Genomic DNA, 14165 nt, shown 5'->3' with positions numbered 1-14165 from the left:
ACACACACCTCTTCGTTGGGTCGGACAGCCTTGTTATTACTCCTTGTTTGCAAGTCAAAATAGTGGGGCACAAGGGAGGCTGGTGACTGCCTGTGGGTCGCACAGCTGGGTGGTCATAGAACCAGTCCCAGAGGCTAGATCCTCTGAGTTTTAAGTTATGTTCCGCCATTCAGTAAGTGGTTCTGCCATGTGTCGTTACCTCCCCCCTGTTTCACGGTAGCTTCCCTGTGCTCCTGAGCATCTGTCTCAGGGAGAATGAGCATCTGTCTTATGCAGAAGGAAGCCTGGTGGCTCCCTGCTGCCTGGGCTTATCGTTCCTCAAGTTCCGCCTTTACAAGAGAAGACATTCATTCATGCAAATAGTCAGTGATTGAGCGCCTACTGTGTGCAGCTACTGTGCTTTTTTTTTTGCAGGTTCACAATGTGTGGAAGAGAGAGTTGCTAAACATAAAATTACAACAAATGAGGGTGAAGAGGACTTGGAGGCTATTTGGAAATGGGAGGGATAGAAGTGAGGAATCATTGACTGTGAATGAGATTTCTGCTAAAAGCAACGGAATAGATGCTTTACTGCCATTAACTAATGCCGTTAATGCAGTCAAGCATGGTGGTGTGTACCGGGTACTGAATTCCTTTTGGACAAGTTAAGTATGAAGACACCTAATGGTGGAAAGATGGGCCTTGAATTTTAGCAGGGGCCAGAGAGACAGGTTTCGGGGGGTGGGGGGGTCACCGACATACAGGCAGGTGGAAGCAATAGCCCTTATTCCTATAGAGACTCTAATATGAGAAGAGAGGCAGGTCAAGGCCACAGCGCCCGGGCAGCAGCTACACCGAAAGGACAGAAAGAAGACGAGGGGAGCAGCCACAGAGGTGGGAGAAGAGCCAGAGTGTGTCGGGCCCACCTGGCAGGCCGGCAGTGACCACTAAATGAGCCCCTAGGTGTCCAGTTCCCAACTCCAGCGTGGGATCTTGTGACCGCTGAGTCAGTGAAGGTGCCATTCTTAGAGTGGAGGGACATTTCTCCAGGAAGAGCACAGACCCCAGGGTCATGAGTTGTTGAGAGTGACCGGGCTGGCCCTCCACAAACTGCACCTTGAAAGCTGACAGTCCTTTCCCTGGACTCTCTGTGGCCCCTCCCAGCAAGTGAAGCCCAAATTGAAATATATGAGAAGGCAAAGCCTCTATTCCCCAGGCCTCTTGGAGCTGGGGATGAGAGCGGTGGGGAACCCAGGGCAGGAAAGAGGTTTCTGCAACTCTGGAGTGAGTGGCTCACTACCCGGATGCTGGAGTCAGGTGCCCAGTATCAAATCACGGCTCTGTCTTCTGTCCCTGCCTCGGTTTCCCAATGGGTAAAACAACAACAATCAGAGTACCTTCTCCAGAGGTCAGTGTGAGGGTGAAATGGATGAGAACTGGAATACCCACCATGTAGCCCAGAAAATGCCCACTCAATCTGACATCGCTGTTCGTGCAGTGGGGGGTCGGGAAGTCCAGGGACTTGGAACCAGCAGGCTCCCCCGGGATCTCACTTGCAGCAGCACAGCCAGCAGGCAGGGTGGGGAGGGAGCGCTCACTGGGGCTCAGTCACACAGCTCACCGCGTGTCTCCCTGTGTTTGGGTGTGCGGAGCCCATTAGGAAGAGCTCATTTCTTTCTCTGCAAAACATCTCTCACCACCCACTGCGCTCTCCCCTTTGTCCCCCTGAGCAGGTTTCTGGGACAGCTGCTGTGTCAGGGGCTGAGGGCCTGAGAGCTTGTGAGAGGACCACCTGGTCCCAGTGCTCCCGCCCACCCACCTCCGCCAGCCCAGCCTCCAGCTGCTCACACATCAAACCACGTTTCTCCCTCTGCTCAGGCCTCGCAGGCATACGAAGAGGGGCACGTTTTCACACAACTGATCGCAGAGACTCACAGCTAGTGCTGGGGCTTAGTCGAGCCTCCCCTGTTTTTCCTACAAAACCTACTTTTCCTCTGACGCCCCTGCATTGCCTCCCCCCACCATTCCTCACTCTCGCTGTGGACAGAGGGCTTATGGATGGTCACTCAAAGGAGGGGGAGAGGGATGTATGCAGGGCAGGTCCCCAACTCCCAGGGGATGGCAAAAGCCCCTCCTGTAACTGACATCTCTGCACGTGCGTGTGATGTTCACATGCTGGGGCTTGTGCTCCTGTGGCCCTCATGGCTCATTGGTGGCTGAGTAAGCAGCTAGACACCCTAACTAGGACAGTGTGGAGAAAGGGCCTGGTATAGTGGCCGGGGTCCAGTGTGGGAGCAGCTCAGGGGCCAGAGGGCAGGGCACCTGCTAGACGAAGCTGGGTTCCAGTCCTGGCATGTCTTGTCACAGGGTATGTCACTGGGGGTGGGCCACTTACCCTCACTGCTGCCAGCCCCGTCTGCAGGGGTGGTGCTTGGTGATGTTGGGTCATAGAGGGACCCACAAAGGCAGTTTCCCTTCCTCTAAGACAGGGTCAAGAGCAGGGCTACGTGTTAACCAGCTGCAGCCCGCAGAAATTTGTTTTTACCACCAAACACAGGGCTCAGGCCTGGCCCATAGCTACTGCCTAGCGCGGCCTCCCTGTACTAACTAAGGAGCCGGGGGGCAGGGGGCGGTGTGAGGTGTGCTGGGGGCTTTCCTTACTGAAGGCCTTCAGAGAGGCAGGTCAAGATGGCACAGGGTCCCCCTGTGTTTGGTGTCCTATGTCCAGTCTGAGCCTGGCACTGGAACCACTGACATCTGCCAGAACGCCTGTGCCTTTGTGCCATTTTGCCTGCACTGGGGGACTCCGCGAGCCACAGCAGGGCGAGTGTTTGGGAGGTGCATAATAAGTTCCACTGAGTCATCCAGCCTGTCTTCGCCCCATTTCCAGAAAGTTGTCTGAAGTTTGGCCACGAGTGTCTGTGATCTCAGGCTCCTGGGGAGGCGGGGTTGGCAGGGACTCTCCAAAGAGAGCCACCCTCTGGAGTGGATATATTCCTTCATTCCACACTCATTCCTCACTCAGCATTTCGCGACTACCTGAAACGTGCCACTGTGCTAGGCTCCAAGATTCGGGGTTCCAGGCCTGCCTGAGTGAGCACCCACACCTCAGAGGTGGCTCTCCAGTGTCCCCGGAGCTAGGGGTACTCTGACGTGCTGAGGTTTCCCAAGAAATGAGGGTGGGTGCCCTGGGACATCAACTACTGCTTATGGAGGTTTTCCTCTGTGAGGGTCTTCCAGGCCCCTGGTTCCCCCCCACACACACACACAATGTGAGAGCAAAATGATACTTCTTCTCCACCTGTTCTATGTCCCCGTCGCTTCTGCCACACCCACTGGGCTGATCACGGAGTCTGCATGGAAGCAGGGTGCCTCTCTTCGCTCCTTAACATCATGAGCATGTCAGCACTGCTGGCACCCTGTTGGAGAATGTGGTAGAGGCAGAGAGTGGGTCAGGACCCTCCCCAACCAGGGCGTGGCATCCGTTAGGTGCCCCCAGGGCTCGTTTCCTGCCTGGACGGGCGCACCTGGCCCGCCTGACCTTTCAGCTCTGGAATGCTCACTCCTCTGCCAGGCAGAGCTGGATGTTGGAATTGTAAACATCACCTTTCATCCTTTGCAAATCCCAGGCCTCACCTACTTCCCTCTAACCTTTCCTTCCAGGTGGCTTCTCAGGGCCTCCCTTGCTGATGGAAGGAGAAAAGTCCAGCTTTTGAACACCTTTGTTACTAAGTCTTAGTGGAGGTGAGAGGCTCTCTGAAACTTGACATTCATGACAGAAGAAGGAGGGGTTGGGGAGGGAGGGTGAGAAAGAGGAAGAAGACATTTAGAAACCAGGTTCCCAGGTAGTTCGTTCTCCTGTTTTGGAATTGGCAGGATTAGGGGCTCACTCACTGTCTTTGATTTTGTTAGCACTTTAGGGGAACGCATTGATAGGATAGCAAGGGTGTTTGTAGGTGAGTGCTGAGGCGGCACCATGAAAGGCTGGGGAGAGGCCTAGGGCAGGCACGCTGCGGGGGACCCTGCACACCGGCAGGGGCTTTGAAGACACAGGGGCTCTCCACAGCCATGCGCCGGAACTGTATCCACACGGAACAGAGGAAGCAGGAAAGTTCAGGGCCAGTGATGACACACAGCTAAGGGCAAAACAGAATGTGGAAAATGTGAATGGCGAGAGAGGAATGGGGTGAACAGGGAACAGGGGTGGGAAGACAACACAGCAAGGAGAATTTCAGAGGACAGAAGGATGAGTTGTAGCATCCTGCCAGTATTTCCCAAGCTATGCTTCATTCTTCCCATAGGGAGCAAATTCTGAGTTCTGGAAAATGCCACGGTCAGCTGGCAGGGTATATGTTTAGGAACATGAGTTCTGGAGTTGAACTATCTGAGCCCAAATGCCAGCTAGACCTATGGCTGCTGTGTGACCATAGGCAAGTTACTTAACCACTCTGTGCCCCAGTCTACTCAAATGTAAAAGAAGCAAAAGAAAGGACCCATCTCAGGTGGCAGTTGTGAGACTTGAAAGAACAGAGCCTGGCACAAAGTAAGTGTTTGATAAATGTTCGTTATTACGATTTGTGTTGAAACAGAGGCCAGCCAGCCGGCCAACATTTCTAGAATATACACAGAACTGGGCACGATGCTCAGGGCTGCAGATGGAATGCGAAAGCACTTTCGAGCTAGGCCTCAAGAAGAAGTAGAAAAGTCAAGAAGAGTCAACACTTACCTTTTGGCTCTAGGACCCAGACTAGTAGTTGCCTCTAAAAGCGGGTGTCCGTCACGAAGCAGGTTTCAGGAGTGATGGCAGGTGATGCAGTTTCACTGGGTAGTGGTTACAAGGGTGCACGCACTTGTCAGAAATCATCAAACATTTTATTATATGTCAGTTATATATCAATATGTGAATAAAGTTAGTTTACTGGAAGTATCTTTTTTTTAAAGATTGAATTTATTTCTTTTTAGAGGGGAAGGGAGGGAGAAAGAAAGCGAGAGAAACATCAAGGTGTAGTTGCCTCTCATGTGCCCCCAACTGGGGAACCTGGCCTGCAACCCAGGCATGTGCCCTGACTAGGCATCACACCAGCGACCTCTTGCTTTGACACTCAATCCACTGAGCTACATCAGCCAGGGTGCTATAGGAAGCATCTTTTTAAATGAGTTATACTGGGAGGGCTGGGGCCTTCAGGGGGTTTTAGTTATAGGCAGCATGGCACCCGTGTAACCTGCTGACTGCTGTGTTTGGCTGCGTTTTCAGGTGTGAGGCTGAAGGACCTGAAGTCAGATGGTTAGAGCTTTATAAGCCATACATAGAAGACCGAGCATGTTCCTAGTATCCCTGGATACCACTGGCTGAGACTGCCCTGTCTTGGAGGCTAGGGGTCCACTGACCGGGTTGGATAGAGACCAGCAGGTCTCCCACAAGCCCACCTAGTCAGAACTCTGCCCAGAGGGGAGGAGGAAGGGAAGAGGAGAAAAAAGCAGGGAGGAATAGTACAGCCTTCAAAGTGAGCTGAACCCAGCGCCCTGAAGGATGATGGGGGGGGGGGGGGGGGGACTGTCATTTCCTACACCCAGGCTGAACTCAGTCAACTTCCCCTGCCCAGGAAGGGAGGGCACCCATAATTCTGTCACAACCCAGCCAGGAAACGCGCCCCCAGGACTGTCTATTTCACTGGTCAGGAAGTGATTACGCCCTGGTCATCATCACCCAGCCACTTTTTCACTTCCAAACCCTGCAAGCCTGAGTGCCTTTGTGACTCAGGGATTCCTAAACCTTTCTGTGGACCTCCTGCTGCCCAGGTGTGAGCCCCCCAGCTCCACTAACCAACCCCTGACCCCCAGGGAGCCTGGGCGGGTTCAGCTGGGGCTCTTCAGAGGGCATTGTGTTTTGATTAACTTCTGCAGAGCCTGGCTAATGAGGGGATCTGCTTGGACTCGTGAAGCACCCCCGCGGTTCTGATTCGGGGCTCTTTTGCGCTAGCAATGCCTCTGGGACCACCTCCCAGGCCTTCCTGCCTCCCCACCCCCAACTCTGTGCCTTTTCCCTTTCCTTCCCCCACCAGCTTTCCTTGGCTTCCTCACTGAGCTCTCGAAGCAGGGAACCTCTTCTCCTTTCTCTTTGTTCTGACCCTTTACTCCCAGGCCTTGCTGAGGATTGGCAACTCCTAGATGCCCCCTTATGAAATAAAAACCTAAATTCTAAGAGACACAAAGCTCACTGCTTTTCCTTATTGTCTAGCAATCCCTGTGTTCAGTAAAACGGAGCACCTACATTTACTGAGTGCTGACCGCGTGCTGGACTCTGTGCTTACATGTTGTTGCCGGTGCGGTCGCATGCCCCCCAAACTCCCTCTTTGGGACCGAGGCCCTCATCCCCTGCCCCCCAGAGCGTTGTCTGCTATAGGTTCACAGTGCAGTCTTTCTCTAGGGGTTGCCCTCGCCAGAGGGAGACATCACCTTGTTCAATATAAAGCCATTTCTTGGGGCATCTGCAACCAGTGAAAGAATGGTGTGGGGGTACTTGCCCCCTTGCTTCAGTGGGGGCCAGCTTCAAGGGGCTGTCCCACTCCTGGCATTCACCTCCTCCCTCTGCCCGGCCCAGCTTCCCTCGTGCCCTCTTAGTTCCGAGAACTTCCCTCCGGCACTTCTCTGCCTCAGAGGAATTGAATTTCCTGTTTCCTGGGAAACTGAATCTAAGAAGGAGCTTACTGACACCTCGCAGCCACCATTTGAAATATATGTCTCATGTTCTCATCTTAGAGATGAGAGAAACAAGGCATGGACAGGTTAAGAAGAGCGCCCAGGTTAAGGTTAAGGAGTCTTCCGGCAGTAAATGGTAAGGCCGTGATTTGAAATTGGGATCTGGCCCTACTCCACACTGGCAACCTCCCAGGCAACCTCTTCATAGCAATGCCAGAGGGAATGAGGGGCTCGGAGGTGGGTGCTGTAGCGCCTCCTTGGGGGAATGAGGAAAGAGGCAGGGAGGACATTCATTACATTTATCTCAGAGATTAAGACACTGAAAGGGCAGCTGCTTTTACCCAGGACCATTCATGGGTTACAAAGATTGTGAGCCTCTGTTTGGTTTTGTGTTGTTTTTTTTTTCCAGAGAGGGAGTCAGTAGAAACGCACAGTAAATTCATGCTCGAATTCTGGTGCAACACTTACTGTGTAACTTGGAGCAAGTTATTTAACCTAAGTCTTAATAGGAGTGCCTGATACATACATGCTCAACAAAGCCCCCACCTCCTCCGTGTGTCTGCTATTTCCAACTCCAGGTGTTTGGCAAGTCTCTTTAACTTTCTGTTAAAAGAGACTCGGTTTACCATTTATAAAATGGAGGTGATGATGTGATAATTATAAAGGGCTTACTTAGCCCTGTGGCCATCCGGGCAGGAGCACGGGAAATTGCTAGGTATCAGTATAATCACGATGCTGTCCCGCCAGGGGTTACATTTCAGGACCAAACAGGCTCAGGCTGTGATCGGCCCCATGTGTGCCTCCCAGACTCTCACCCCACTCGGCAAATCCTCCACTACCTTTGAGTTGGTTTCCAGCTTTTATTGTACAAGAGGCCAGCGGGGTATTATTTTCCTGCTAAACTGAGTGTGTGCGTCTCATCTTTGTGTGACTTCCCTGCCGCTTCTCCCTCCTCGTGCCAGCGTCTGGCAGGAGGAGGGCAGCCCCGTGTGCCCCACAGTGTGAAGGCTGCACGCGGGTTGGGGAGCAGCCCGGAGCTTGGCTATCAGCGGGTTTGGCTCCCCGCCCCGCCTCTGCCTCCGCAGCGCTCAGTCCCGCTCTCCGATTGGTGGGCGGCCAGTAGTCGGCCCCGCCCCCTCCGAGGGAATAAAAGCCGCGGGATAGCGAGCTCCTTAGCGTACAGCTGGAAAAACTCAACCCGAGCAGACGAGTGTCAGCCACCGGGTGTCAGCTGCCGAGAATCAGCCGCCGCCGAGAATCAGCCGCCGCCGATCCTCTACCTCCTCGCACTCCCGGTGCCAATTGGAGCCCGCCACGATTCTTTCCACGACGTGCTGCCCTGCACCCGCAGCCATGTGCCGGACCCTGTCCGCCTTCCCCACCACCTGCCTGGAGAGGTAAGAGGAGCTTGTCCAGCTGCTGGGAGGAAGCGGGGTGGCAGGTTTGGGTCCCCGGGTAAGATGCATAATAGGATGCTAATGGTTGAAAGGAGAGGCCGAGGTCGGCTTGGCGCCACATGCTCCGATGTGTCCCGTGGAGTCTCAGAGGAACACTGGACCAAGGGAAGGGAGAAGGGAAAACAGGACTCTCATTCCCTATCCTCTGATGAATGGCAGTCCTTCTCAGGTGACCTGCTGAAGACCACGTTGGCATCACCTGGACTGTATCCCCCAGTTTCTTAAGCCCTTGGTTTTTATTCTACAGCTCAGATCTCTGGGCATGGCCTTCTCCGGCCCTAGGAAGGCAGGGAGGTGTGTTCCAAGTCTGCAGGTTAGGAATGTGCCCACTTCCCAGGGAGCTACCCACCTGCTTCCAATCCTTGCTGAAGCGCGAGGCGGGGAAGGAAAAGGTAAAGATGAGGAATCAGTTTCTACATAGTCCCAGAAGTACTCATGACAAGCCTAGAGGGTGAGAGCAGTGTGACTTTAGTGTCTGAAGTGCTGTAAGCTCAGGAAATGTAAGGCAGGCATGGGTCAGACATTGCTTTCATTGTTTGGGGGCTTTGTGATACTAAGGAGAGAAGTGAAGTTTAGGCCCTGGGAAGAGCCAAGTGTTCCCAGGGACCCTTGAGGCTGGAACTGGGGTGGTGCCAGCCTGACCTCTCTTCTGAGACCCCAGAAACCCCTGTGCCCTGGTTGAGCAAATGGAGAATCCTTACATGTTTCCTGCTTTGTCTTCCAGAGCCAAAGAGTTCAAGACACGCCTGGGGATCTTTCTCCACAAATCAGACCTGGCCTCTGATACTGGGAGTGTCGGCAAGCCCGAGTGGAACAGCAAACACAGCAAAGAGGGGTAAGTCCTGCCCACCAGCTTAGGGCCCCTAGAGGAGATGGGGCCAGGTGTAGGACGGGAGCCATGAGAAAGAACATACAAGGAGAAACTAGGATATGCCTTGGTGACCCCTTTCCAGAGATTTTAGGGGGGCTTCTTGCTGGTCTGCTATGGCTGCTTGGCTCATGGGCAACTGGGTGGCTGGTCCCAGAGATTTAACTCAGGGCTTGAATGACCTGGAGGTGTCATCACACACGTAGCCAGGGCCAGGACAGGGTCCAAGAGCACTTAAGGTTTGTCATCAACAGCTCTATTTCCATTAGCCTGCACCTCGCCTGGAGGCCCTTGAATACTGAACATCCACCGTGCCAGGCGCTGTGCTGGGCTCTGGGTTCTGGGTCAACACAACCTTTATTCACGTGGCCCTTATTTCCTCGGAGAAGTGTGCAAAAACGATGCTTGGAGGGTCAGGGGAAAAGAAAGGATTTTGGACAGCGAGGAGCTAGTCTTAGAGTTATTCACTGAGAGCCAGACGGTGCCTGGCTTTGGTTCCTGGTTACTCACTTGTTTTCCAGGAAACACCACTGTGGCCCCTAACCCCAATCGGGAGTTTGAGGAGTCAGTTCCAATAATCCCAGAGCAAGACTTTGTGTGAATTGTGCAACGCCCATCAGAGTTCTGGCTAGGAATTGTGCAATGCGTTACTTTGTTGATTTTTTTTCTTTAAATTAAAATCTTACCTCCCCCCCTTTTTTTTTTTTTTTTTTAGCAGAAACTTGTCAGAAGATGTGCTGGCGTGGAGGGAGTCCTTCGACTTGCTGCTGAACAGTAGAAGTAAGTAGGACCCTGTTGTCTCTGACTGTGGCTGGCACATGTGTGCCCATGTGCACGGGACCCAGCCTGAGGGAAGCAGAAGGTGTGGGCGAAATCACAGTAGTAGTAATAATAATAACACTCCCTCGGTGTGTCAGCCTCTGTTCACAATACAAAGGCCGACCCTTGTTTGGGAAAATTACATCCTAAAAATAGAGCCACTGACTACAATTGCTGTCTTTTCTCCTGCGATTCCCTGCCGTTCCTCAGTCTGACCGGTCTCTTCCTCTCTCCCTCTAACCCAGGTGGGGTGGCCGCCTTCCGTGCCTTCCTGAAGACGGAGTTCAGCGAGGAGAACCTGGAGTTCTGGCTGGCCTGTGAGGAGTTCAAGAAGATCCGGTCAGCTACCAAGCTGGCCTCCCGGGCTCACAGAATCTTTGAGGAGTTCATCTGCAGCGAAGCCCCGAAAGAGGTCAGAGCCGGGACCTGTGCAGCCGGGACCTGTGCCCTGGGTCCTCCAGATCCTGCCTGCTCCTTCCCCACTGAAAGTCAGGGATGTGGGGGGGCGTCCAGCAGGGGAAGGACTGGAAAGTAGACTGGCTTTGTTTGGCATGAGGGAGAATGAGCTGGAGCCTAGGAAAATCAGGCTTAGGTGCCATTGCCCTCAGACTCACTGATGGGGCTGGAGGGGTTGACTTCTGTCCATACCCACTCTTGTCCACTCTTGTAGACTAAGCCCTCTTTTTTTTTTTTTTAAGATTTTATCCATTTATCTTTAGGGGGGAAGGGAAGGAGAGAAATAGCAATGTATGGTTGCCTCTCATGCATCCCGTGCTGGGAACTGGCCTGCAACCCAGGCATGTGCCCTGACTGGGAATCGAATCACGATCCTCTGGTTCACAGGCCTGTGCTCAATCCACTGAGCTACACCAGCCAGGGCTAGACTAAGCCCTCTTTAGAGGCCCCCAAACACTTATACAACTCAGGAGAGAGGTTGTCCAGGGAACTTGTGTAACCTGCCTGTCTCCCCTGGCTGACCTGCCTCAGGTGGGCAAGTCTGTTTGCTGTCAATGAACCTGTTACCTTCCCTCAGGCCTCTGCAGCCTGGCACCTGCACTTGATAAAGAGCATGGGGCCACCTAGTGGACAGATGGCAGTAATGCTTCTGCTTTTGTGCCACAGTTTCTATTATATTTTCTGAGCATTTTTACTTATTCCACATTATTCCGTGCAGATTTATTGAGCACGAATCCCATGCCCGGTCCTCTTATAGTTATTGGGAGTAGAGCAGAGAACAAAACAAAGCCTCCATCGCAGTGGGAGAAGATGCCAGTAACCAATCAAACAAACATTTGCTGGGGGGTGACCTACCCTCTGATAAACATAAAGCAGGGGACGGAGGGAGTCCCCGAGGAAGGAGGGAAGGAGGTGAGGTATTTCCATTTAATAAAGGGAAGTGAGAGGTGAGCTGTCTGATAAGTTGACATGTGGACAGAAACGGAAAGAGTTATGGGAGGTGAGAACATCCTAACATAGGAAAAGGGCAAGTACAAAGGCCAGAGAGCATTGTTGTCATCACACAGCAGCAACAGGACCTGTGGGAACACGGAGACTGGGGGAGAGAGTACAGGATGAGGTCAGGCAGGTGGCAGATGGCCAGGGCGGATCCAGGTAGCCATGTCGGCCCGGCACACACGTTGGCTTTTTGCTCTGAGAGCCCCGGGAAGACAAGAGAGCTGCTACCAAACTCACACGAGGTTTGAAAGGCCCGGTCTGGCTGCCGCGTGGCGAGCAGACCGCAGGGGCGAGGGGAGCCAGGGGAGACCCTTTAGCAGGCCCTGGCACTAATCTGGAAGCGAGGCGGTAGTGACAGGAGCCAGGGAGGTTACAGATGGGGGTGGTGGTGAAAAGAGGTTGCACTTGTAGACAGTCTTAATGTAGCCTTGAGAATTCTGAGAAGTCGGAGGGCAGACAGTGGGTCAGACGTGGGGACAGGCCCAGAGTTGAAAGCCAGTTGCTAAGGGACTCAGGAGACCCCAGGCTCCTTGCACTGCCCCGCCTGCCAGTCCTTTCTGCCTCCACCTGCTGGGCCCTCACCACGCCCTTCATCTCCCACCCCCACTCACCCGTGCGCTTGCTCTCCTTCCCACAGGTGAACATAGACCACGAGACCAGGGAACTAACCAGGACGAACTTGCAGGCTGCCACGGCCACGTGCTTCGATGTGGCTCAGGGGAAGACACGCACCCTGATGGAGAAGGACTCCTACCCACGCTTCCTGAAGTCAACCGCTTACCGGGACCTGGCTGCCCAAGCCTCGGCCACCAACGCCTCTCCGTCTGGCTGCAGCCCTGCAGAGCCCTTACACACCTGAGCCTCGTGGCAGTGAGGAGCCAGCCGGGGAGAGAGGTTCAGTCACCCAGCCCTGAGGCAGCTGCCCCTGTGTGGCAAGCAGGTTCTGCAAAGCAAGCAACAGGACAGTGAAGGGAAAAGCTGTTTTGTTTTGGAACCAACAGCCTCTCCTCCAGCTACTGTGGGACTGAATTTCATGCACGAGAGGGTCTCCCCCGCCATCTCCCAGGGCTTGTGGATAAGCGCCGGAGATGGTCATTGGGCGGTGCTCTCTGGAGAAAAGAATGGGGGAGCAAGAGTTGTCATTGGCTCTTGTCCTTCCCTACAGGGCAAGAAATGCCCCAAATGGTTTGGGAAACGTGCACGTAGAGGGAAACTGGGAAATGAGAGGGAAGGGTCAGGTCAGATGTTCTGCCCGTTGAACAGCTGACTGATCATGTCCTGTTTTCCTGACTTCCAGACTGTCCTGGGCACAGGAGGGGGCCCCAGAAGTGGATTCTTTCCATTCTGTCCACCTCCCCTACCTCTGGGCTGTCCGAGGGCCCCTTAGCTTGTACTTGTTCACACTCCTGTGTCCAGCCTCACAGTCTTTTCGGGCCCAGGGAGCTGATGTGATGTTTGCCCCAAGTGAGATTTTTATACCTCAAAAACTGGCCTCTGAGTCCCTTTCCAAGACAGTAGAGAGTCCCAAAGAGAAGCCATCTTGCTCATGTGAAATTAATCCTGGTGCTCTTGGTGACCTTGTCAGTGACCCCCGGTCCTGTGTTTGTGGCAGCGTCCACTTGTGAGCAGGGCTGGGCGAGGGCCTCTTGCCGGGATGTGCCCCCTCTTGGCTCAGTTCCACCCCTGAATGTGGAGCCCCCGATGAGCAAGGGGTGGGACCTCTCGGTGAGTGGCTAGTAAGCTCTCACACCTGGCGGTGTGCAGAGAGGGAGAAGGATCATAAGAAACATCTCTTGACAGTTTCTGAAAGTCCCGTTTAAATCAAGCCAGTATTTGTTGTGTGTGAGTATGAGAACAGGGAAAAAGAGGCACCCCAGGAAGGAAGGGGGGGCCTTGTATTTCCTTCCAGTGGACATGAGGTGCACTTACTGGAATGTTGGGGGAAATGGGGCAGGGACCACGCTGACCTTGGACAGACCACAGAAGCTGGGAGTAGAGCCGTGGAGAGGGGCTTCTGGGAAGAGCAGGACCGGAGGAAATCAGAACCTGCCTGTCACCTCAGGGCATCGCTGAACATACATTCTGAGGTGGCACCTGTGCAGAGCCGAAGCTGGGGAGGTGACTGAACCAGGCAGCCCCTTGCGCCCCAGGAAAATCAACCCTGTTCTCGCTGCACTGTGAGCTCCTCCAGGAGAAAATTATTTAAGTTATAATGTATTGTTGGTTTTGTGACCATTGTCAGAGAATATTATTTTTTGTTACCGTCAGTATTATTGCTGTTGTTATTTATTGTTGTAATTTCTGTTTGCCTCGACCTGAGACTCCCATCGGGAGCTGGCAGCCCCTTCGCCCTCCTTCCACCAGCCTCTACCTCTGAACGTGCTGGGGACCTCTTAGCGCCTGTCGGGAACTCCTCACTGTTTAAATATTTATTTATTGTGGACAACTGGAGCTGGTTTCCAAGATGCAAATGATGTACTCATCTCGTTTTGCCTGTTTCAGCATGCTATATTCTTGTCAAATAAAAATAGAACCTAAATCGGTGCTCCTGTCTGCAAGGGTTGTGCGACCAGGGACACGGGAAAGGGAAGCGCCGTGGGGAGCTGGGTGCGGGGGAACTGGCTTCCGGACAGAAGTCCCACGGGGCAGATGGGCGAACTTCCCCGTCACAGGTGGAGGCATGCACAAGTGACGAAAGACCCCTGCTTGGCTGGGCACTGGCGGAACTGAAAGAGAAGGGTAGGGTCTAATGGTGGCCGCTGTGATTAGTGACTTCCTTTAGCTGATGACAGATGCAACTTGTGTCGGGCTGTTGTGTTGTGCCGATTGGGCTCTGGTCAGCCTCTTGTCATTTCAGAGTCTATATCCTTTGTCCACCAGACAGAGAC

At 53.6% G+C, this 14165-nt stretch overlaps 1 protein-coding gene across 2 annotated transcripts; it reads left to right on the top strand.

Moving 5' to 3' along the window:
* Positions 1–7848: 7848 nt before the first annotated feature.
* RGS16 (regulator of G protein signaling 16) lies at positions 7849–13816 on the top strand. 2 transcript variants are annotated; one of them, XM_037145653.2, is made up of 5 exons: positions 7849–8075; positions 8860–8970; positions 9722–9783; positions 10068–10234; positions 11915–13816. In XM_037145653.2, the coding sequence occupies exons 1-5, from the start codon at positions 8032–8034 to the stop codon at positions 12134–12136; spliced, it is 606 nt and encodes a 201-aa protein (XP_037001548.2). In that variant the 5' UTR covers positions 7849–8031; the 3' UTR covers positions 12137–13816. The 2 variants fall into 2 exon arrangements, with proteins under 2 accessions (XP_037001548.2, XP_037001547.2); XM_037145652.2 differs by having other exon boundaries at positions 9719–9783.
* The last annotated feature ends 349 nt before the right edge of the window (positions 13817–14165 follow it).

This window comes from Artibeus jamaicensis, unplaced genomic scaffold (genome assembly GCF_021234435.1).
Source record: "Artibeus jamaicensis isolate MK-2021 breed Jamaican fruit bat unplaced genomic scaffold, CSHL_Jam_final contig_327, whole genome shotgun sequence".
In the NCBI taxonomy this organism is placed as follows: Eukaryota; Metazoa; Chordata; class Mammalia; order Chiroptera; family Phyllostomidae; genus Artibeus; species Artibeus jamaicensis.
The sequence above is the reverse complement of the archived record's forward strand: the minus strand, read 5'-3'. Positions and strand labels throughout refer to the sequence as shown.

Excerpts from the sequence above, each read along its gene's own strand:
- RGS16 (XM_037145652.2), top strand. The coding sequence starts at position 8,032 with ATGTGCCGGACCCTGTCCGCCTTCCCCACCACCTGCCTGGAGAG. Across the intron at positions 8,971-9,718 it reads AGCAAACACAGCAAAGAGGG|CAGAAACTTGTCAGAAGATG; the intron begins GTAAGTCCTGCC and ends TTTTTTTTTTAG. Across the intron at positions 10,235-11,914 it reads GCAGCGAAGCCCCGAAAGAG|GTGAACATAGACCACGAGAC; the intron begins GTCAGAGCCGGG and ends TCCTTCCCACAG.